This window comes from Carassius carassius, chromosome 33, assembly GCF_963082965.1.
Source record: "Carassius carassius chromosome 33, fCarCar2.1, whole genome shotgun sequence".
Classification (NCBI taxonomy): Eukaryota; Metazoa; Chordata; class Actinopteri; order Cypriniformes; family Cyprinidae; genus Carassius; species Carassius carassius.
Window position 1 is genome coordinate 17,947,591 of NC_081787.1, and position 25,377 is coordinate 17,972,967.

The 25,377-nt window shown below is 36.8% G+C and overlaps 2 protein-coding genes across 4 annotated transcripts in view; one reads left to right on the top strand and one right to left on the bottom strand.

The window, feature by feature from the left end:
• LOC132113892 (protein phosphatase 3 catalytic subunit alpha-like) overlaps positions 1-12,588 on the bottom strand; it is a 41,060-nt gene extending 28,472 nt beyond the window's left edge. For 2 of the 3 annotated variants that reach the window (XM_059521935.1, XM_059521933.1), the window contains exon 1: positions 12,198-12,588. In XM_059521935.1, the coding sequence (XP_059377918.1) occupies positions 12,198-12,255 (58 nt within the window). In that variant the 5' untranslated portion in view covers positions 12,256-12,588. Of the gene's footprint in view, positions 1-11,050; positions 11,207-12,197 lie in introns of those variants that run through there. The other variant, XM_059521934.1, reaches the window with a different exon arrangement.
• A 2,430-nt stretch (positions 12,589-15,018) lies between these two features.
• LOC132113893 (ubiquitin-conjugating enzyme E2 D2) lies at positions 15,019-24,994 on the top strand. Its single transcript, XM_059521936.1, has 7 exons — positions 15,019-15,301; positions 16,541-16,604; positions 18,161-18,192; positions 18,369-18,446; positions 18,802-18,907; positions 22,725-22,818; positions 23,846-24,994. Exons 1-7 carry the CDS (start codon positions 15,278-15,280, stop codon positions 23,889-23,891), a joined length of 444 nt encoding a protein of 147 aa, XP_059377919.1. The 5' UTR covers positions 15,019-15,277; the 3' UTR covers positions 23,892-24,994.
• Positions 24,995-25,377: the final 383 nt, after the last annotated feature.

Sequence of the window (25,377 nt, forward strand, 5' to 3'; positions counted from 1 at the left end):
TACGAGGGGAGGGACTCATTCAGGTCACAGCTGTGCTAGAGCCTCTCTCACTCTTTCTTTCTCTCTCTCTCTCTCTCTCTCTCTCTCACTCTTTCCTTCACCTCCTCCCTGGCCGTTCACTCCTGCCCTCGTCCTGTCCTGACCCCAACTTACAGGAAAACACTCACAAAGGGTTGCCTTCGAGTTCACCTCTCCACGTGGAGAAACGCCATGAGCACGCCCTCTCAAAACAAACCGACTTCAAAGACTACCGTTTTATCATAAAGATTCACATTAGCCAAACATGATTATTTTTGTAAGTATTTAAGGTCGAAACATACTCTGAGGTACAGGAATCTAGATGCTTCTAGCAATGCTAAAATGTATTTCACACAATTTTGTCAGCGCAAAATACACAACTACATACTGCATTCTCAGTGTTGCCAGTAGGAGTGCTATAGTGGACATTCACATAAGCTGTCTTCTTCTACAACGGCTTTTCTCTTTTAATTCAACTACTGTCATAGCAGAGCAAAAGTTTACAAAGATTATTGCTTTTAACAAAAATCTGGGAATCAAGTTCAAACTGATTATACTGTAATACTGCAGGCTGAATGCTACGTAGATTGTGCTTTCTTTAGGGTTTTAGGTCAAAACATACTCTGAAGTACATGAATGTAGACTCCTCTAGCAATGCTAAACTTGATTTTACATGTGTCAGTGTGTAATTGACAACTCAGGTACATGCTGCGTTCTCAGTGTTGCCACTAGGAGTGCTATAGTGGACATTTGTGTAAGCTGTCTTCTTTTACAATCGGATTTCTCTGTTGGCATGGTAGGTGATTTGGTTAAAAAAAAAAGTTTGCTATGCTGGTTGAAAGTCTCTTCGCATCCCAACAGCAATCAAGTTAAGTGATCTATATTTAATCATATGTATTTGTATTGTCTGTGGAAGGCATAGGAGCATAGAATAATTGCACAGACATGATATATCATCAGCGTGTTCCATTGCGCTATTGCAGACCGAGTATGGAAGCCGTTATTATTGTAATATTATACACTTTGTACTGTAATGTTTTTTTCACCATTGAATGAGACATGAGGTAATCTGACAGCTTTGCATTCAACCCTCCACCAACGTCATCTCTCATTGTGTCGCTGGTTAACCTCTGGTCTGCCTGTGTGCGTTCATCTATTTTGGAGGAAGCGTGGCTTTGGAGAGTGATTTGCATTCAGATCTTATGCATTCAAAACTGCTGTTATTGCTGTTGTTCTTGTGCCCTGAAGATTTTAAATTTTTTTATGCTGAATTTTCGGATGGTAAAATAGCTTTTTTGTTATTGTTTGTTTGATTGCCATTGTGTTTGGACAGCATTATGTCAAAATATATCACATTTTTGAAAACAGAGATTTCGAACCCTCAGGGCTTTGTAAACATTACTCTAAAAAATACCAAATTAAATCCAACATTTGAAATCAAGTAAACATCAGAAACATGACTGAAGAAGACTGTGTACACTAATATATTGGATACAGCCCCCCTTGTGGCTATAATAGAGGAATGCTGGATCAAAAAAAACAACCTTGGCCTATGAGACCTGAGGGACCTACTACAACTAACTGAGACTCTGATTAACATCTCCACATGTGTTATTATCCCTACAGAGGTCTTTTCCTTTTCTTCTGATCTTGAAATCAGTAAGCTACAAACTATTTATGGGTGTAAGCCTCATCATCCACAATTTCAGACATTCATGCAGTTTCCTGTTGATGATTCTCCAGTAGGGGCATGAGCAATATATGTTGAGTTGGCACAAAATACAGTGCTTTGCGGTGATTATAATGCACACACCTGCTTAGAACTACTTCAAACCTCCTGTACCATTACGCAGCTGTGTGAAATGCAGTTTTATAAAACACTCATGTACACTGTTGGGGTTATGTTTTCAGAAATGTTTGGTTGGGTTTAATAAAATAAGTTATTTTTGAAAATACTACTCTTATCAATATACTCTACTGTTCAATAGATGCCATTTCAAATAAATGATGAGTAAATGTTAATTTTGGACTTTCTAAGTATCATGAAAAAATGTTCTATGTTTTTCACAAAAAATCACAGAATTTGTGAAACCAGAAACACTGATAACAACTGATAACTGAAGACTGGAGTAATGATACTGAAAATTCAGCATTGCATCACAATAGGTTACATTTTAAAATGTATTAAAAGTGACAAAAGTTATTTTAAATTGTAATAATATTACAGTTTTTACTGTATTTTTTATCAAACAATTGCAGGCTTGGTGAACATTATAGAATTATTTTTAAAACTTACTGATACCAAACTTTTGAATGACAGTGTACTTACCGACAACTGAAAATCTAAACCTTTCATTAGTTTGGTATGATGCGAGGGTTCAAGTAAATGATGACGAATGTTCATTTAGGGGGTTTTAAAATATGAGGAAACTTCCAAACCGAAAAAATTTATTCAGTCTTTACATGTCGGACTTTGGACTAGTGATTCACAGGTACATCAGGTATGATTCAGGCACAGTAACGTATGCAGAGGCAGAGATTTACTGTTCCTAATTAGGTCATACTGGAGCCGTGCTGGATTATTAGTGAACTCACTGTACAATACAACACTGCCGCTGCAGATGTTGTCAGTGGAAAAGCTCACGTATGGCTTTTGGTGGATGGGGGCGGGGGATGCGATGTCAGAAAACAAACTTGTGTGATCTAAAGCGGCATATAACTGTAGCAGCCGAAGACCATCAGACACCCACGGTGCCGTTCCAGAAGCACTTCCACTGTGCAAGCAGCAAGATCCTGTAATTAAACTGCTGACAATCTGAAATACATCATCCTGTGATCACACAACCACGGGACGGCTCAGTTTCAGCCCCTGAGACCTAAAAACGATGGTAGACACATTTTGCTGCGTGTCAGACAGAAGTGTTATATTGTTACTACAGTCGAGCTTCAAAGATACACCCGCCACGTCCTCTGACAATCCTCGAATTCTGCAGAGATGAGACAAAGAGAAAGAAAAGGGACTGAAGGAATGGGAACTTGACTAAAGAGATGGATAAGAGGGAGACTTGCGCCTGACCCAGATTGAGAGAAGGTACAGCATCACATGCCTCTGACGAAGGGATTTTTACAAGTGCTGTTTTTTGATTTGATATTGCACAATTAATGCACACTTCACACATGAAGGGGCCATCTGCGCATGCACAAAAGTGGGAGACAGGCCTTTGAGATGACAAACAGACTGATTAACCAATCAGCAGATTATGCTGGGTTAACTGACAGGCCAGAAATGATGAGGTCATCCACTCAGGCAGCAGTAAACACAGGATAAATGGCAGAGAGAACCGTTCTATTGGATTCCTGGATCACAGAAGCATTCCTGTTTTTGCATGGCCTCGTTAGGTCTCAGCTCTGCGCTATCTACTGTCCTCTGTGCTCCAAACTCACACCCAAAGTATTTATGTTAAAGAGGCTAAATTTAGTCTCTCTCATTCTTCCTCTCTTCCTCTCTGTTTCACCTTTTGTCTGTTTTGGTTCTTCGTATGGGTATCTGTATGTGGTGGCATGATACTGTTACCCCAGTCCAAATCCTATATTGTGCACTAATGATTCTAAATATCCTACAATTTCCTGGAAGTCATGAAAAATGAACAATCTAGAAGTATTTACTCACCCTCATGTTGAGACAAACATGTATGTTATGTTTTGTTCATCAAACACAAAGGATCAATTCTAAAAAAAAAAAAAAAGAAAAAAAAAAAAATTCAGCATATGGTAGGGATTACAGTTTTGGGGAAATCTAATTATGATTTTTCTGAGAAAAAAAACTGTGATTATGAATATGATTAAATAAAAAATAACAACAACAATCATAATAAAGCTTCAAGTTGTTCTTGCTTGTTGGGCAGCACAAATTGGCCCCATGTTATAATAATAATAATAATATAATAAAATAAAAATAATGCACAGCTTTATGGAAAAAGATAAAATATTACAGGGCTGCATGATTAAGGGAAGAAAACCCAATTGTTATTTTTTTATATATAAAGATTGCAGTTGATAAATACATCAATAAATGACCATTTAAGAAAAAATATGACCATTCAAGAAAAATACTATAATAATTTTATTTATAAACTGTAAATAACTAATATTTAAGGAAGTCTCAATTTCTTCATTTTCAAATCTTATACCATCTAACCTTTATTTTGGTGGAAGTCCTTAATATTTTTCTTTTGTTGACAACAGCCTGTGCTCTGGGCCATACCATGATTTTCTTTTATTTCAATGAATTGTACAGCCATAGCATACAGGTTTGTAAGCAATTAAACAATGTCAGAGTTGCACTATTCATTTGAAGGAAGCCATGACATATAAAAAGTATGAATGATAGACTATGGGGTGAGTGTGATTTTAGCCAGAGGTCCTGCCCAGGGCACAGATGACTGCATTTTGTTTTCCATCCTACAACGTGTGTGTGTGTGTGAAATAGATTGTGGTTTGTGAAAGTTGTCAAGCGTGTGAGCGTTCTCCATTACACACATCTGTTTGCATCGTGTGTGTGAGTGTGTGCTCAAGTTAACATCTCTAGTGACCCGTAACATATGTGTGTGTCTGTGTGTGTTTGTGCATCTGTGTGGGAGGAAACAGTTTTCATAATTTTTCCTGCAGTCTTGTACACCGCATTTGATGCAAGATTGTCTCTCTCTCTCTCTCTCTCACTCTCTCTCACTCTCTCTCTCCATTGCATCATTCAGGTGGGCGATGAAGTTGATTAGCTCAGTATCTGGTTAGCTGGCCAGCACTTTAGTCCTTGATAAAAGCATCTCACATGCATGAAAGCAGAACTGAACTGTGGCTACTTTCAGAACAGCATACTACATATTTCATACTACAGTACTAGTCTTACTATTTATGCAGTATGAAGGATGCACACTGCTTACAGCATACTCATTTCATCTATGCATGAACTTCCTGGATGACCTACAGTATGCCATTTGCCAAAATGAGCAGAATACAACAGTGTACTGCAGTATGCAGTGAACTGAGCACTATATCCCACAATGCAGTGTACTCACTTGAACTTCCATTTTCAGTGTAACAAATGAAGAGAGTATTATCAGCTGCAATGTTTCACAACTTTTTCTGGCCTCATTACTTGAACATTCTGCCAGGCATTAAGATGACTATAGAAAATTGGATAAAAAAATTCCAAAAACTGAAACTGGACTGCACTTACTGTAATATGCTGCATTTAAGTCATAAGAATGATAATTTTTGCAAAGTTAATGCATATGAAACCCACAAAATGTTGTAATTACCAGCAAGAAAGTCTGACTTTCTAAGCTGGAGGCAAGTAAATTAAAAAATAATGGCGGAAACTAATTGGTATTGGTTATGATTAAGTAATTGTGACAACTGTGTAATTGTGTACAATTGTAATTTGTACACATTTTGTTTATTGTAAATTAGCATTAAAGCATTCATTTTGTTCTCTGTGGCAGAACGAGAATGCTAGCTCTGACAAAGCATCAATTACACACCATATGTGCAATTTTTTTCTTTAAATGTTTTTTGTCAGTAGTGAAATTAAAAGAATTTAGATTTTGGCCAACAAATACACCCCCCCCCCCCCCCCCCCCAAAAAATATCTTAAATGTAGCCACATCATAATTATGACCCCAAACTCATAAACAGGAACATCCCAAGAGGATTATACATGCATTTAATGAGGTCATGTGACAAAGTTAATGAATGGGAGAAACTGCAATGCGCAATATGATGGCTCTTGTCACTTCACCACTGCAGCTGCCATTAAGCTCTGGTTCCCATAGAAACCTGAGACTCGCACTTAGGACTGCACATGTGCAGTGGCAGGACCGATCTGAAAATGCTATATATGTCACGTTTGTCAGGGTTTTGTTCATGTTTTCAGTTCAGGTCTATCTAGTCAAGTCTTTTATGTCATCTCCTTTACTTTTACTTCAGTCATGTTTGTGTCATGTGACCTCCTTTTCCAGCTTGTTTCTCATGTCATGTTTTCATTGGTTCATCGTCTTTTCTCATTATTAGTTCTGTTCACTCACTGGTTCATGTCCGTTTGTCTTGTTATCTTGTTTAGTAGTTGTGTTTTGTCATTGATTGAGTCATGTGATTAACACATAGTCTTGCAATTAAACCCTGATTTGCCATTTTTCCTTGTACTGAAGCACTTTAGCTGTTCCATGCAATTGTTTTTGTCTAGTCAAGCTCATAGCTCCTGGTTATGCTTAGCTTCTCATCTAAGATTAAAGGGGTCAGCGGATGCTACATGCACTTTTACAAGCTGTTTGAACTGAAATGTGTGTTGGCAGTGTGTGTACACAAACGCCCTATAATGATAAAAATCCACTAAGTGTTTTTTTTTTTTTTTTATCTCGTTAACCACTTCAGCTGTTATTTTGATTTTTTGAGAATTAGGCATATGCAGTATTGAACCCACCGGTGGGTCCCCAGAGTTGATGTGGTTAAATAATTTCCCCTTTCTTAAATCACGCCGACCTAATAATGTGCTAATTAGCAAGTTTCACTATGAATGCAACTAAAGTAAACAGTTCCTCAGGCCATGTAGACACTAATACGTTGTCATGTGACGCATATTATACCAAAAGATATCCGTGTTTATACTGGTATTGTGCATGTTATGTGCTATGCACTTTCACACTATTACTATAGATATGTTATTATGTACACTCTTCATATCGCAGTTTTTCAAAGATGAAAGCAAATTTACTCGCGATCTCTATTTGCGGAAAAACATGAGGGAAGTTGCGTTATAGATCAGACATACAATCGTGAGTGTGTGCTATCTGGACGTGTCAGTGAATGGCTAATTCTTTTCGTAAATAAAATAAATAAAGTTTAATGTCAGAAAAAATGCATGAAAACTTTTCGTTTCTGTTCCGGGTGTATCATCTGCAGTGAGCTTTTTTGAGCTTTACGCATGCGCAGAAAGCAAATGTAATGTTTTCTGATGTTTCAGTGTGGATGAGACACTTATGGAAAACGCTTGAAAACGGTAGTGTGGACGGAAAGAGTTTTAAAATGAAAACGCCGTATTCAAATGTATCCGGATTAATGTAGACGTAGCCTCAGAGAACGGCCTGGAAGAGAAGGGCGGGGTCAGCAGAGCTCATTAACATTTAAAGGAAAATGCTACAAAACTGCTTGATCTGAAAAGAGCTGTTTTTGACAGTAAAAGGGTGTTGTTTTACACTACGATTGAGAAATTTTAACCAAACTATGTTACAGACTTTTCATTAAGACCCTAAAGATTCAACTAAAGATATCAACTGCTGGAATCCTGGTTGGCATCCGATGACCCCTTTAAGGTCAGATTTTATGTTTTGGATCAATTCCATTCCATCTTCCCAACATTTGACACTGGTCAATAATATTACCATTGTTTCTATGATATTTACAAGTATCATGCTAATACCATGGTATTCTTTGAGGTGTTTTTGAGTAATATGTAAATTACCTTCCTCACTAAAAGCAAAAGCATTATCATGCTTTTTTGAAGTACAATGTAATAATACTACCATGTCTTTTTTTTTTTTGCCAAGCATTACATTTAACTCTACTGTTTTGTATTGTTTATTGCTTTTTATTGGTTTAATGTTTTTTTCTCTAAGTATTATAAACTTCCTTGGTTAGCATTCATTATAATTTGTATTATTATTCAATTTTAGCATTGAAAACTGAAAATATTTCCCTATTAACACACACACACACACACACACACACACACATATATATATATATATATATATATATATATATATATATATATATATATATAGTTTGTATTGCATGCCTGAAGCAGCTGTCTGGAGGCATTTTAAATATGGCCACCAAGTAAATATTATTTTCCTTAAAAAGTACTTTGATCCTACTTTGTGCAACATGGGTTTGGCTAGTTAGCATGGTTTAGTTAGCTACACCATTCTGCTTGCAAAAAGCATTTTTGTTCTCTACAATATTAGAATTGCATAATGTCTGCATACTATTTTTTTTACATACTATTTTTTAAATATAGTTGGCAATTTTCATTATACACTGTGTACACTGTGTACACAGTATTCATCCAAACACTGCCTTAGAGTTTGCCCCTGTGTCTGGGAGAAAGAGATTGCTGGGACACAAGCACATGCACATCCATCCATCTATCTGCTGTCAAGTGCCTAATTCCCTGTCTCTGCCACTTCTCATCCTCTGCACTTTTCACACATTCCCCCTCTCTTTTCTTTCACCTGCTCTTGTTTCATTTATCGCCAGGCTCATGTCAACACTCTTAGTTTTAGTGTTGGGCTTAACATCCCGTTGCGTGTCGGTGCTCCGCAGGAGGCATGCATGAATTAGAACAGACACAAAATCTGGAGATAATGTCGATCTTTGAAGCTGTTTAGATAATGCAGTGAAAGTGTGTGTTTATGACCTCATGCAAATAATACTGTCCTGTTTCAAAACCTCTCCATTCCTAGGGGCCAAGAACACCTATTAGTACAAATCATAAAAAAATACACTATGAAGCAATTAGAATAATCTAGTTATTACTGTCGCATTACAACATTCTTTGAGGAGACAGATGGCAGAGAGGCACATTCTGTCTCTCAGAGAATGCAGCACATAACTTGTGGAAATGAGAAAATTCATAACAAGCAATCTACACGCTTACTCACTTTGTGTTTGTCTCAATCGTGCCATCTTCCAATGCAAAACCATGCTTTTTTATGGATACTGTACTATAGTAAAAGTTTTGGAGGGTTTTTTTGGAGAACATTGAAATAATCATGTCAAGAATGCCATTCTCCAAATATTGAACATTGGTACCACATAGTTTCTAGATTAGAACACATATAAATATCATGGTAATACCATAGAACTGTCTGACCTACACGGAAGTACATGTAAATACCAAATATCAAATATCAATATCAAAGCACCATGGTATTACCACCAGTGTTGGGGAAAGTTACTTTTAAAAGTAATGCATGAAAATATTGCGTTACTCCCTAAAAAAGTTACTAATTATGTTACTTAGTTACTTTTTATGGAAAGTAATGTTACAATACTTTTTCATTACTTTTTAAATATGAGCATTGCTTGATTGTTTTTAATATAAGAAGTTCTATTTATAGCAAATGTAAAAGCCCTTTCACACCAAACATTTTAATGAATAAACATCAGGCTGAAAGAAAAGTAAATTCACATCTGTACAATAGAACACAGGAGAAGAAGGTTCAACACTCTTAAGCAATAATAAAACAATGAAGCAAAATTGTTAGTTTATCTAAAGTCATTTTTGCTTATTAGTATGGTTGAACTGGATCATCAAAGGTCAGCAGCAAGAAAATGGGATTAGATACATTTGTGTTTAACATTTTTAATTATCACAGGTTTGCATCCTATTCTGAGGTTGCATTTCACTGGTTTAATTCATTTTGATAAAAACTAAATCCGGTGAATTTTATTTTAATTTTTTTAGAGTGGGATGAATTAATGCACTACATTTAGTCTAGAACTACTTTATGTTCACACAGTGCACACAATGCCTCTGTACTTCAGATTCCTCCCAATATGGAGACAGGAGACTTGTCAGTCAATAAATGGGAAAACAAAGTAACTAGCATTATTTTATTAATCTTTTTGAAAAAGTAACTCCGATATTTTCTTGTAAATTAAAAAGTTAAAAAAGATGAAATAAGTTTCATCTGAGTTAGTTTAATCTGATTAAGTAAATCGCGTTACTTGTAATGCGTTACCCCCAACACTGATTACCATTATTCCATATCAAGGATAACCCACTGTACTTTTTCCTTAAGGTTTCCATGAACCATCATGCAGTTTTTAACTTACGCTGTGTCCTCCTCATACCTTTCTCACCTTCACACTGGCTGCTTTGCTTTCCTCGTACACCAGCTATATCTGGACACACTCTCACACAGACCTTCCCTAAAGCTTATTACCCAAGATACCTAATGGTTAATATTACATAAATGTGACACACATGCTGCACTATGATTATTTAATGCAGAATGGCATATGTTGCTAAATAATTACAGGCGGCCACACTCCAGGGTTGAAGGGATAAACCTTACAGTACATCTCTATCTGCCCAAACCAACTTGCTCAAACACTATGGTGTGGTCCAAAACGTGCCTCCCATGTTGCTTTTTTTGTCTTCCATAATCCAAACAAATTGATCACATATACACAGGGAACAGATGCTTTTTTGGTAGCTTTTCAGTATGCACAGGCATTGCTGAAGTCTAATTAACCCCTCTCTCCGCTAACCGCCCACACTATACATCCACACATATCCCATCATCCAGTAATGCTGTAATGCCCACATCTTCACTATTTGGCATTCTAATGGTTATTTTATATTTATTATCTATTGCAAAAACTGGAAATATAAAATAGCTTTGAATAATCTGAGCTTACAGTGCATGCATACATTAATATAGGGTAGTTATGATGGGTTTGCATAGTTCTTTAACGTATCGATTCATCATCATCACATAAAATTTATTGTACTGCAGTGCAACTTGTTTTTCTGCTATAATTTAGCTTTAATGCCACTGGGATTTCTGGATGCAGTGCATTTTCTATGTTCAGCCTTGTTTGCAGTGTGTAATGCTGTAATGATTCCAACGAATCGATAAACTGCCTCGGAATGATACACTAAAATACCCTCATAGGCCATCTATGCAAGGATGTGCATGTCAGTGCACGAGCTGACATTGCGAGCATCTCAGCGCATTTTCCCCGCTTGACAAGAGTGCACTCTTGCAAAGTCTCGAGGCATTTAACATCATTGCACGTACAATCGACACGGTAACTCACGAGATCACCTCGTTATCCGAGCGCTGGTAGCTACCCGACAAGCGCGCTCACTGACATTGGAGTAAAAGATGCGTATGGGCGAGCGCAAGGAGATGCATGAAGGAGATGCATGAAACAATGCAGGAATGCAATGCAAAAGCCACGCTACCTTTAAGTCGTCCTTTCGCTGTCATCCTCAAACTGCCAAAAATATTTCATTGGATCGAGATGTTAATCCCTCTCTTGCTCTCCTCCCCCTCTATGGTTCTCTCTCTCGGGTAACCTGGCACTGTATAACAGTTCATCCATCCGCCAGCAGGCGCGCGCAGCCGTCGATGCGCTCCACGGATGTGGCAAGCCGTTTCGCATGTAGTCTTCAAAAACTTTCTTAGATTTATGTGACTGCAATTTTGTTTTAATTACTACATATTTATATGTAATATAGATTTTAGTACCTATTAGTGACTACATCTAAACTACTAGTAAATTCACAAATAATTACAAAGAAAAGGCAAGTTACATTGAATTAAACATGAAAATGGTATTAAAAAAACGTCCTTCAGTAATCTATTTACATCTTCGAAAAAGAAGAACAATGTAGGCTATTTCAGTTAATTGCACTTATTAGATACTAGTGCCCATTTAGACATCACCCCAGTTGTTATTAGCATTCTTATTTCATTAGTTAACAACTGTGTTTTCCCTTTAATTTTTAGATGACTAGTAGATACTTTCAAGTGACTCGTTACAAAAAATAAATACAGAAGAAACCATTTTCACTCCAAAAGTGGTAGTAAATTTCACAGATACATAGAAATGTTAACACTTGAATTAAACTTGACATTTTGAAATTGAAACCTGAATATGTATTTTCTTGAAAAACGTACTCCAATAATCTTTTATTTCTAACTTTTAAAATTAGTTTTACAGTGTAGTATCTGATAAATAAGCACGTTACTAATTTGCTAAGGTATATGTTAGTTTAAAAAAAATAAATGCTAAAATGACTTGCCGTAGGCTACCTCGTCTGCATCAGCATTGCTGGGCATTTAGGGAACCTTAATGGGTTGGCAATCTCATATAATGGAAATACTTTTTTTGGATGCAAAACACACCATCCGAAGCATCCTTTGATCACTGATCAATCATTAATGCATGACGTATGAGGTTTTCAGAACATCTTTGATAAAAAAAAATATCTTCCTTACAGCGCATCAAACAGAATCATCGCGAATCATGCACAATCGCACTAAACGATGCATGCTCAAACATGCTGAGTATGATTAAAAAGGTACCCAACAACACAATGCACTTACATTTGATTACGCGGTCGGTAGCGTTTAAACCCATGATGTCTGCGCTGGACATTCTCATGGGTTGTTGTAGATAATGGGGAAAGTGCGCCGACTCCTAACAGGCGAGCGTGCGGTCTTCGGTGCTGCGGGATGCGCGGGCTGCAGAAGCCGCATCACTTGGTGCGTCTCTCCTCCGTCCACCGACGGTCAGGGGGAAGATATGTCGCAGTCGATCCGGCAAAACGGTTGCTGGAGATGTTGGACTCTGCCTGGTGCCGTGTGGGGGCGGATGGGTAGACAGTTAGATGGATGGATTGAGTAGCAGGAGGGGGGCTGGGACACTTCTGCTCGGTTCAGGGTATCCTCAGCTCGTTGCAGCACCACCCCGACATGGCGAAGAGAGGAACTCCCACGCACTGGTTTGCAGGGACTGCCTCATACTGCCATCACGCGGAGGCTGATTCGGGGTTTCCCTGCGCACGAGATAAGAGAGAGCTTGCGCTAGGCCTTGTTGCTGCTTTATTGATGTCAGTCTTTTAATGCTTCATGACGTAGAAAGTCAGAAGGCGGCGTGAATGTTGCAAAAACAACCAGCTTATCTTTGTTCTTTTATCTATCTATCTATCTATCTATCTATCTATCTATCTATCTATCTATCTATCTATCTATCTATCTATCTATCTATTTATCTGTGTGTCCAACCAAATATTGTACAAATACTATTTTGTAATTCTGTTTCATTAACATAAGTACAAAATAATTCATGGTTTCCATTGTTTTTGGTCACTACATCCCACACATGGTAATACCATTGACTTCTGAACATGTACCATGGCAATACAATGTTATTAGTATTATTATTTTTTAAATAACAGAGAACCGCGTACATAATGTAGTCATTCAATAGCAAGCTATCAAAGAATCACGTTTTCATGCTACCACAACAACACAGTGCGTTTTAAATATACCACCTGGTCCATTTTGATATTTTATGCTTTCACCACTCTCTAGTTTGCACTATTTTGTTGTCATGCATTAATAATCAGCAATATTTTGTGTTGTGCCGAGACGTGGTCGCAATCTCATTGGACACCGAGTCACAATTGACACACCAGGCCAACGTGGGGCCAATATTACAATGTGTGCTGCCATTTCAGAGAACGGTGTGAGCACACATATTCCACACATTGGGCCCTATAATACCCAACTTCTCCTGGCCTTCCTAAATGCACTTTACAGAGACCTGATTCCAGAACAAGAAAGAGGTTTAGTTTGACCACATTTGCCTAATTATGTTGTTGTCTGGGATAATGTCAGCTTCCACCGAACCAACAGTGTTAGGGACTGGTTTGCTGCACATGAAAGGATAACAGTGGAATTCCTTCCACCATACTCTCCATTCCTAAATCCAATAGAAGAGTTTTTTTCAGCATGGAGGTGGAAAGTGTATGATCATAGACCACAAAATCAGATGTCTTTGTTGGATGCCATGAATGCTGCATGTGAGGACATCACAGCTGACCATTGCAGGGGATGGGTGCGGCATTCAAGGAGATTTTTTCCACGGTGTGTGGCAATGGAAAACATCAGATGTGATGTTGATGAAAATCTTTGGCCTGACCAACGTGAGCGACAAGATGTCCACCAAGAATAATTTTTTTTTTCCCCATGAATGTTATTTGTTGTTTGTGTATTTGTGGTAATACACAAATATGAAATGTAAAGTGAAATCTTGTTACTCTTGTCAGTTACTTTACATGTACAGTAAATACACTTGTATTGTGTATATACACATGAAGTACAAAAATAAACACTGTAAAAATACAAATATTCATAGACTTTTTTTTTCTTTTCTACATACTATTGACTTTGCTCAACAAATATGAGATTTTTGTTGTTTAAAAACCCTTAATTTTCATGGTTGACTGTTGTGGTGAAAAAACAACTAAACATTTTGACCAGTGTGGGTCACACAATGACAAAAATACTTTAGATTTTGGTGGCCTTGGCCAAATTATTGACACAATAACTAGGTTTTGAAGCATGAATTAAATGTTTTGGGTGAGTAACTACATTTTGCAGACATGCTATAAAGTTTTGAAGTTCCTGCAAACAGTTGTGACATTTGCACTCACAGTTTAGAGAATGTTAAGACCGTTTCGAATAATGTGCCAAAGCAATTGAGAAAAACTGTAATTGTTAGGACAATCAAATATTAGAAATGAGAACAAAAGCAGGTTTTATATATATATATAGGCTATATATATATATATATATATATATATATATGATTAAACTAAACAAAACATACTTGTAAAGTGCATACAGATCAATGTGGCATGGTAAAATAATTAGGTTTAAATGTAATTTAAATTAAACACATTCTTTTATCTATGGAAGATAATCTCGTTTCTTGCCGCGATAAACCATCAATTTGTCAAATATCCCTTCGCACTGGTGAAACTTCCTCTGAACGAGGGTTTAAATATGTTATTGCCATTCATGGTAAAAATTATATTAACCGTTTTGTTCATATGCATATGAAAATGAGTCGCATGAACACCACTTACAATAAACATCTCGACATTTCATACTTATATCCTCCTAGTTCTTTCCACTCTATTGCTGAGCTGATCATCTACTCGTTTGTCGGCTCGAAAAGGAAGCGTTCAACAGGCTTTCATTTGGGCTCAATAAGCGTTGAAGTAACTACTGAGCGCGATCCGCCATACTGGCGAAACTATTGCATCAGTTTCGTGTTTCACTACAGCACTATCTAGTAACTGGAGTCGGCGCGCAATCTGTCTCTGGCGACTGCGTCCATTGGCGGAAGGATCTGATTAGAGCTGCGCAGTGTGCGTGATGCGGTAGCTGCCCGCTGCTGCAGGAGGAAGGATCGAACCGCTACCAGCACCACCTTTCAGTTTCGCCTTCAAATTACACCAACCGGCTCCGTCACACACTGAACACCGACTGAATTATTACCCCAAGGCGTTTATTAAGACACCGGAGGGGTCGGTCGCGTCGAAGTTGAAGAAACGCTGTTTTAGTCGATTACAAGGCTGGTTTTGTGTGTTTTTGACAGCAGTATCAGCACAACAATGGCTCTGAAAAGAATCCACAAGGTAAGAGAAGGAAGTCACGGGCGCCATTAACTCTGTTCCGCACCGAAAACGCACCATCCTTCCTCGTTTACGCCGGAAAGGCGATTTAAGAGATATTATTGAGAAGTTACGCGTGTTAAGTGTGGCATTTCGTGGGGTGACAAGTGTAGTGAAACACCCCGGTTCGACGGTTCGGCTCGGGCTAAGGTTAGCACGACAGCTAGCGATCCTCCGTCGAACTGTGTGTGATTGATAAATAAATGTATATTCGGTCACTGCTTTTTTATTTCCACTCTTTTTTTAATATCTCAAACTAAAAAAAAAAGTAATTTGGAATTGAAGTCGGGTTGAAAAGGTTTTTTTTACTTGAGGATTAATGTAAGATCACGATAACGTGTTAGCATGCTAACCCCTCGTTGCCACCAATGCTAAGGCCCATTTGGAAACCTTGAACACAAATCATTTGTATCCACCACAGCTTCTTGAATTGGCTCTTTTTACTACTTAAATATTAGTGTGTTTTATCATTATATTACATGTCTTTATTTCGTGCTGTTTTGGGTTGTTAACTGGCTAACCGCTCCGGTAGAGGCACCTGGACTCAGTTTATAATCGCATTGATGTTTTACATAATTTTCATAATATATTGGTGGTGTTCATATTGTATGTCTTTTTATGCTCGCCACGATCTAAATATTTAGTCCTTTTAGTAGATTTGTTTAATTTGTATAGCCAAACTCTTACGTTATGTACTTGGAGATTTGAAGTTAGATCGTGGCGCAAGCAAATGGCTTTATGGACGTGGTCCAAAGCATTCATTTTCACATTTCAGACCTTTCATTGTGCTTTTCTTACAATTTTAACGATTTAATAATCTTGGGGTTTAGTAGAACGGACTAACCCGGAAAAATCTGAGTTATATAAGCAGTGGTTACCTCTCTGTCATTACAGCAGCAATAAGTCCATTACACAGACTGTTATGTGTCTGATTTGATATTCAACTCTTTCTTTAAATTATCAATCCATTGCTTTTGTTCTGTGCATTTCTCTGTAACTTTATCAAAAGCACAGATACTTGGAGTATTAAGTTTCTGTATCAGTTTCTCTGTTTTATTTTGGTGCGCTTCATTGGAAGCAGCAGACACTGCAGGTGTTTCAGGAAGGGGTCTGGACCGGGGATGGAGAGCTTTACCTGCTGGTCTTCAGGTCATGATAGATGAACTGTTTTTAAACTGCAATTTTATTTGTGGTGTGTTGCAGGAGCTGCATGATTTGGGCCGTGACCCACCTGCTCAGTGTTCAGCGGGCCCAGTAGGGGATGATAGTAAGTAACTTGCTTTGCCCACCAGTGTATTCAATAAACTGGTGTAAGTTTAAACTTCAAATTTGAGTTACAGGTATTTTGCAGATAATCATCTTAGTTTCAGCTTTGATTGTGTAACCAAAATTCAACTCTTAACACTTGTGCTGTGCTGAAAAACCTTTACCTAGTTTGGTGTTTGTTAAAATATGACCGGCCTTTTAAAAAATGTTTGTAAATCTCTTATGCTATGTTATCATCAAATTTAGGATTCCTTTTGTCAAATTGTTTTCTTTCAATTAGCTCAGGTATTTAATTTCTTTTTGAAACTGATTGGCCGTGGGCCTCATTGAACTGATCTTAAGCACATCCATTTCTGGGTGTATGCCAATTATCCACAAATAAGGTGTTTTTTTTTCAGCTCTAATCGATGAGGCCTATTATCAATCACTTCAAAAAAAACCTGTGCTGTTTTAAAGAAACAAGTATATGAAAAGATTGTATCTAGGTAATATAGCATAGCAAAGTTATAAGCAATTTTATATCTGCTGGCCATTTTTGATCAGTAATGCCACAGGTGTAATGAGGTAGGGGGAAAACCCCTCCAAAAAGTGCAAAAAATATTAGTTATTTTTTGGGAGGGTGGGATGTAAGTCTGTGATAGCATTAACTGTCAAAATCTCTCAAAAATCCATATTGCTGGTCTTGTTGTGAACAGTTAATCAGTGCACGTTATTCTCCAAAGAAGAAAAAAAAACTTCGGGTGAAGCCAGATCCCTTCTTTCTCAGATCTTCCTTATCGACCACATTTTAATGTGCAGACCACGTTTCATGAGCCAGTTCATTCAAAGCCTGCCATGTTTTTACTTTCTTTGCATTAAAAATGAGTCTTTGTTTATATGTGTATGTTTAACAAAGACCACACACATACATATATTTACATTATAGTAGAAGCCTCTCATGTATGTACGTTTATTTTGAGGAGAAATACCTGTGGTTTAAGAACTAGTCAGCATCTTTCGGTTGACTTTTTAAACAGTGGAGTCTATAAAGCATAGATATGATTTTATTATTATTAGCATGTTAAGTTAAATCAATAGAATCAGTTTTTCTTGGTGTCTTGTGTATACAGAACTTATAGGAACTGAATGTCATAATGGCTTTAGACATGCTGTCAGAGGTGCTTTTTCCTGTCTTGCGGTGTTTGTGTCCTGTGATCGATGGTGCTCATCAATATTAAGTATGAAGCTCAATATCAAGACGGTGGATTGTTTAAACTGACAAACAGCATATATAGCTTCCCTCAAGAGAGTCACCACTTTATTAAACTGACTCGTGCAACCATCTGACCCACTTAGTGCCTCAGAGACATGACTGAAATATGACAACATAATTGTACCCAAATTTGCTTCATCATATTTAATACTGTATTCCTCAATGGGCTCTTTTAATTCTGACAAGAGTGATTTCTAAGCTTGCAATCGAGAATTATTTTCCTCTTTTTGAGGAAAAGAACTTTAAGAATATGATGAACATGGTGAGACTGATAAAACCTTTCTCTGACATTTGTCTTGTTTCAGTGTTTCATTGGCAGGCCACAATAATGGGACCAGTAAGTATTTATTTTGTTTCTTCTATAGTAGCATGTAACATTACAGGAATCTCTGGAACTTAAAGCATGTTGGTTTCTTGAAATATTTAGTAAATGTATATAATTTTGAGTTATTGAATTGTGATGTATATATTTTTATATGTAATTCATGCTAATTAAACTTGTTTACCCTACAGAATGATAGTCCTTACCAGGGCGGAGTGTTCTTCTTGACCATACACTTTCCCACAGATTACCCCTTCAAACCGCCAAAGGTCAGTAATATCTACACCTGTTTGACTCAGGCACAGCTTCTCAGGTGTTTTGGTTATTCTCAGGTGCTGCTTAATTATTTGTTCCTTTGAATCCTCCTTTTACCAACCTGTACTTTCTGTCATGACATAAGGAAATGTTTTTCCTCCCACCATATAGTCAAATAATTCATCTTATGACTGTACGTCATATGCAGTTGTAGAATGCAGAGAATCCTATTGTTGAATTTAAGGAAAGCGTTTGAAGGAAGCCAGTGTTTGGATTACAATATTCAGTAATTAGAAACTGGCTGTAATTTTACTGTTAAGCCTGTAAAGGTTGTGATTTACATGCTTATTTTTGTCACTCTTTTCTCAGGTTGCATTTACCACAAGAATCTATCACCCAAATATCAACAGCAATGGCAGCATTTGTCTTGATATTCTGAGGTCACAGTGGTCACCAGCACTCACCATCTCCAAAGGTACACTTCTGTTCTCAAACATTGTTTTACAGCAAAAGCCGATTTTGGCCTCCCAACGATTACGTAAATGCAATAATTGAGATGAAATGATTATCGTGCCCCATTCCGCCCCCTTTAGCAGCGCTGCTCGTTTCTCCATAAAAGCCCAATTTCCCATTCAAATCAGTAATATCATGTAACATGACATTTGCAAAATGGGACGTGCTTGATTTATCGAAGTACAATTATTCATGTTTTTAAAAGCGTGAAAGAGAACTTGACCTGCTCCTCACTCAGAGACTGAACAGAACATGAACATTTAAAAGTCATCTTTTAGCTCAAGGTGCGCGCCTAAATGGTCAGATACACGCAAAAATGTGTAAAAATGCTGCATTTGGTGATTATTCATGTATACCTTTATCTGTCATGTAATAAATGAACATAAAGAGTTGAGAATGAAAATGCACGTGTAACAGTCATTTGGATCTGTGCTGCGACTGTGCTTATTAATCAAACAACAAAAAACAAATTCATAATCACACTCCTCTTGAGTGAAGGACTTTTGTAGCTTTAAGAAACACAAAAGTTTAATTCTTACAGTGAAAACTGCGGTTTTTATTTTACTTTTAATTATTCATTTCTGTAGTAGGCTGTAAACTGCTAGAGCCTAGCATAAAAAAAAATTAAAGCAGTTTGTTTCATTTGTATTTTCTTTATTCTATTGTATTTGTCCTTTGCTTTTTTTTATTACTGACAGATGAATTAATTTTAAGGACTTTTTGTTTGTTTGAAATTCCACTGGTCTCTACAGTGTAGATTCCACAGTCTCTACAGGGCTGTAGTTAATGAATATTTTAGTAATCGAGTATTCTACCAAAAATTCCATCGAGTAATCGGATAAAATGTGTTTTTGCTTAATTAAAGTGCAATATTAATTATGCAAGAGAAAATAAGACTCCTGGGTCTCTTAAAATGAACAACTACGTTTCCTTTTTTAGTTTTTTTTTTTACCTTTTAAATGAATAGAATGCAATGCATACATCAAAAATAAAAATTTAATTATTACACATTGTTTCTCTGTCTGTACTTGTACTGTGAACAATGACAATAAAGTTGACAAATGAATTAAGTGCATTTAAGTGCCATTCAGTTGGGCTTTAAAAAAAAAAGCATTTTCTGAGATGCACATTAAACAATAAACACAGAAAAAAAAAATTAATTTAATTCATCTTTTAATTATTGAAAATTAAGCAAACTTAACTTTTTGGTAAACACGGGATTTACTATTAAAAATAAAACATGGAAGAAATGTTGTGTGATTAAACCTAAAAGAAATAATGTTTTTTTTTTTTTAGTAATAGGCTATGTACATTTTGCTGAACAATAGTAATACAGGACTTTTATTTTGACGGGTTGACATACTTTTACAGTACTGTGTATGTGATGTGATGCTAGTTTTACTCAAATCAAACGGTCAAATGCTCATGAAGTGACTGTCAGAGCAGTTCTGGAGATGTTGTTTGTGTGTTCACGTCCTTATTTAGTAAGACAGCAGAAATTACCGGAGCGTCACGCACGCTTCAGTGTGTTTAATGAATGAAGACGCGCTTCTGCTCCATTCATTAACAGAGACACACGGAACATGCAGGATTCATATTTAAATGGACTGTTCCAGCTTAATATTTACAGATATTAGTTAGGGGTGTGCACGGATAGTCGAATATTCGTTCTGCTCTAATTATTCGATAAATAAAAATATTCGAATTTCGCAAAAAAAAAAAAAAATCACAAAACCTAATTTGGTCACTTTCTGTGATTTCTCCACGGCATAATTGAAGATGTATGCAAGAAAAAATGTATTAATGAATGAATAAGGGGCCGTTCACATATCGCGCCTAAAAACGTGTGGAAAACGCTAGGTGCGCCGCTTTCTCCTTCTCCAAAGCGCTTCGGCAGAAGCGCTCCAGAGGCGTCTGCTGTTGCTAAGCAACAATGACCTGCTCTCTCCATGAAGATGCGACACGCTATATGTAATCTATTCTTTGTTATCTTCTCTTGTCAAAATAGAGTTCATTAAGAATTATTCATATTCATTTTCGACCAAGCAGAAGACATACCGGTTTCTCTGGCAGTGGGCGGAGCTAATGCGCAAATGGCAATTTCATTGGCTGGCGCTGATCTCTTACCGTCCCTGTTTTGATTTCAGCAAATCATTTTGACCGAACACAGACAACGTGATTAATATTCATGAACCCAGCAGCTCATTAATTCATAGTGCATTGTATATACATTAGTATTTTTTTACAGAAACCCTTAATGACCAAAAATATCTTAAGCATCACCACCAGTCTTAAGTTCAGTTAAAATAACAAATATGCATTCATTAGGCCTAAAAGTTAATTTTTACATAAAGGCATTGTGCTAGAAATATTACTATTATTTAGTCAAATGTATGTGATACTGCTACTACTGTTGAAAAAATTTATAAAACTTTATTTTTTTAAAGAAATCACAATATTTCTTACATGTTTTAATTTTAATAGCAAATCCCCTTTATTTACCAAAAATAAAATGTTTAAATTTCATACATTTAAAAGACAAATTAAATTTGGGTGAAACTTGTTTACTGTTTTTCATAATTATATAACTTGTAGAAAAACTTTAAACACAATTGTAAAGTAGAAAGAATGGCATTGGTTTTATTTTTAGTGCTAAAAAATTTTTTTTGTTTAATTAGCATATTGTGTTTTGCTTTGGCACTGAAATTGGTACCGAGAACCGTGGATTTTCACTGGTATCGGTACCGAAAACTGAAATTTTGGTACCATGACAACACTAGTTTGCAGCAAAAAAAATCGCTTTCAGTAGCTCTGCTACTAAATTTATTTCAAAATGGCAATCCATATACAGCTATGATCAGCTGTTCCTTCATCTTGGCTGAGCTTTCAACGTTGTTAAGGGAAAGGATGAAGCTGAATGTTTAGTTCTTGTCACATAACCTGCGTTGCGCTTGCGGCATTCTGAAAAGTTGATGTTTTTAACTCTTCTCGCATCTGCCCTAGACCCTCGGGTTGGCCACAATAATCGGGTTGCCGTGAATACCTTTACAGTTCTGTGTATGTGATATGATGCTAGTTTTACTCTAATCACACGGTCAAATGCACATGAAGTGACTATCAGAGCAGTTCTGGAGATGTTCATGTGTTTGTCATTTAGTGAGACGACAGTCGCTGAAATCACCGCAAGCATCACGCGTGCTTCAGTATGTGTGTAGTAAACGAAACCGCGCGTCTTTGACATTCATTAACAGAGACGAGCAGAACATGCATATTAAATCGACATTTGCGGCTTAATATTTACAGACACTAGGTAATATTGGGATTTTATTTAAGTGTAATGACATACTTTAATTCATAAAAAATTCGACAAATTCCATGACATTCTGCATTTATGACTGGATTCTGCATTTTCTGCATCGCGGAAATCATAGGGCCTTATGTATGTGTCATGAAATAGAAACATTTATGGCAATAAACTCAAACACCATTGAAATATTTCATGTTTTACACCAGATTCTTGATCTGAATCTGATTAATTGGCAGTTATTCATGTTTAGTGATTAAGGGCATTTTAGTGTTTGAGTGTTATTTCTGACTACATCGATTACATTTTTATTCATGTGTATTTGAGCTGCTTATAACAAATTATTGGTGTGTTCAAATATTTTCATTAAGAAATGAGTGTCTGTTAAAACAAGAATGTTGTTGCTTTTTCTTTTTATGTTTGTTTGCTTTATTTTAAGTTGAATTTTCTATATTGTTCTTATCTTGCCCTTCAGTTCTCCTGTCTATCTGCTCTCTGCTGTGTGACCCCAATCCGGACGACCCCTTAGTACCTGAGATCGCCCGCATTTACAAGACTGACAGGGAAAAGTAAGTGTCCTCTTATGCACTAGATCAGTACTGCACACTGTGTTTGCCCCAATGCTTTTCCACAGGTGCTGTCATGCAGTCATTCATTAGCTAAGTTAGCATTAATAGCCAAGTTATTGTCTATGCAGTTTCCCGTTTTGAGATTCGTCAACTTTCTTTTTCCCTGGGGAGATTGTATTTATACACTGACACCCTGAAGACCTGTTTTGTGAATAATTTACTTTTATTGTTGCTGAGCTTTGAAGCTGACTTATGTAGAGACAATGTGAAAATGTTATCAGCTGCAATTCCAAAAACTAGGCTTCAATAGCTCAGCGTGCAACAGTGTTTTATTTTATCTAAACCAGACTGAGCTGGGTGTAATAAATTGAACTGGAAAATGATTATCATCAAATTCAACAGAAAGTAATTAAATGCCAACTCCTGTAAGATTATTATTGTTTTAAACTACTGTTATTAGCAAATGTGGGTGGAAAACGCAATTGAGGCTGAGGGCCAGACCTTGTAAGAACTCAAGAGTTCCTTTATAATAGATTGTAAATTGCTGGCCGATGCCCAACTTTTTCCAAGTTTCCCTTAATACATGAAGAGGGCTATTGACCGTGTCAGAGGGCACAATTCACATTTTTCTTTTATCATTTGAGAAGTTCATTTGTACTTCACATACATGCTAAGAGCTCAGAAACGGCATTCTTTCGGCCATTTACTTTCCCACACTGATATTTAATTCCAATATAATTTTAACCGCCCCATCTTTCAACTACTCTTTGCAAAGTTTGCATTACCTATTAAACTTAAATAAGAGTTCTTGGCATCTGTGGTTCCATGAAGAAACTTTAGAATCAGTGGAACCTTTCTGTTGCATAAAAGATTCTTTATATAGTGGAAAAAGTTTCTTAATATTTGTTTAAATATTCACACAAGAAAAAAAAAAATCTTAAGAACGGTTCACTGAAAGGTTCATTGGGGAACCAAAATGGTTCTTAATTGATGTGATGGTAATGTTTTTATTTCTCTTCCTTCACAGGTACAACAGAATAGCTCGGGAATGGACACAAAAGTATGCAATGTAGTTTTGGAGTTAGAATCATGATGGGAGAAAAATTACACCTCCATCTTAAGATTAGGGGAGATTTCGAACGTTCAAAAAAAAAAAAAAAGAAGAAAAAAAGCTTAAGAAAAAAAACGATCTTGTTGGTTTCCATTGGAGTGCTTTCTTTAAGCCACGCCTCCCCTCACCAGAGCACCTCCCCCCACTTTTAGCCTTCTGCAGCCATGGTGTACATACTCCAACCACAACTGTAGCCCCTTTTCCTTCCTAAACTCAAACTTCCACTCTACAGTTCCTGCTTTATCTTCTCCGTTGCTATAGCGACGTACCCGCTGCTTAGGATCAGTCCGTATCAGTTTTGCTGTAGAAGATGTTTATGGCTCTAAAAGCATTCCTTGTCATTTTTAAGAACTGGGAAGGGAGGGCTATATTTTGTTTTCTCCCTGCAATTTGTGATAGTCTGGACATAGAGGGATATGTTTTTTTACAGTTTACTTTTTCATTTCCATTTCCTGGGCTTCCAACTGTACATTGGATCAGGAAGTTTTTTTTTTTTCTCTCTCTCTTTTCCTTTATTGCAGAGAAGGGAGGGGTATGCTGGCTATCTTTTTGTATAAAATCTATAACAAATTCTTTTAAAATCATAGTAGTTAAAGGAAAATGGACCTCCTGTCCTCTCCTCCGAAGTATTCTAATGGACTTGAAAACTATGAATATATATATATATATTTTGTTTCCATTTGTCATTGCGAAGACAGTCTCTACCCCTTTCCTTAGCCATGACCAACTTTACAAACGTTCACCACATGGAGGATTTCAGACCAGTTATTTAAAACAGTCTCTATAACATGTGTCTTACTGTTTTTTGTTTTGTTTTTTGTTTCATTTCTCTCTCTCTTTCTCCCCCAAATCACCCTTGTAACTCTTAGGTTGCTTTTTTCTTCTTCTTTTTCCTGCTCTTGTTGAATTAGATGCTAACATGGTTCAGCCAGATTCGATTGGGTCCCTGGGTGAGAGGACACAAGCTCCTCAGACAAACTTCTGTATATTTAATTTCCTGACAGGCTCGTTGAGCTTTGTGTGTTGATTAAAACTGTGTAATAAAATGATTACTAAAGTCTGAAATGCTTTGTGTCTGCATGGTTTTTCCTAGTGTTTAAGAAGGTGATGGTCTTGTTGCAAACCTTTTGATTTCAAGTCCTTTTGAAAATGAAAAATTGCACAGATCTATTCTGCTTGTCCAATTGACTTTTTTTTTCTATAGAAAAAGTGTATTAAATGTGCAATGACTGCTTAATGTGTGCCTCGTGATAGCCACTGTCACAATTACTGTACTTTAGCAAGCAAAGTTGCGAGGGATTTTTGAGCAGCACGTTGTAGCTAGACAAACCTTTTATAGGAGCTTTTTCCCCAGTTTGGTGTAGAGGACCAAAGCACTTAAAATGACTGGATCAATTTAATGCCCCATGTGCAGTTTGTGTTAATATTTCATAAAGGTGAAATCATGA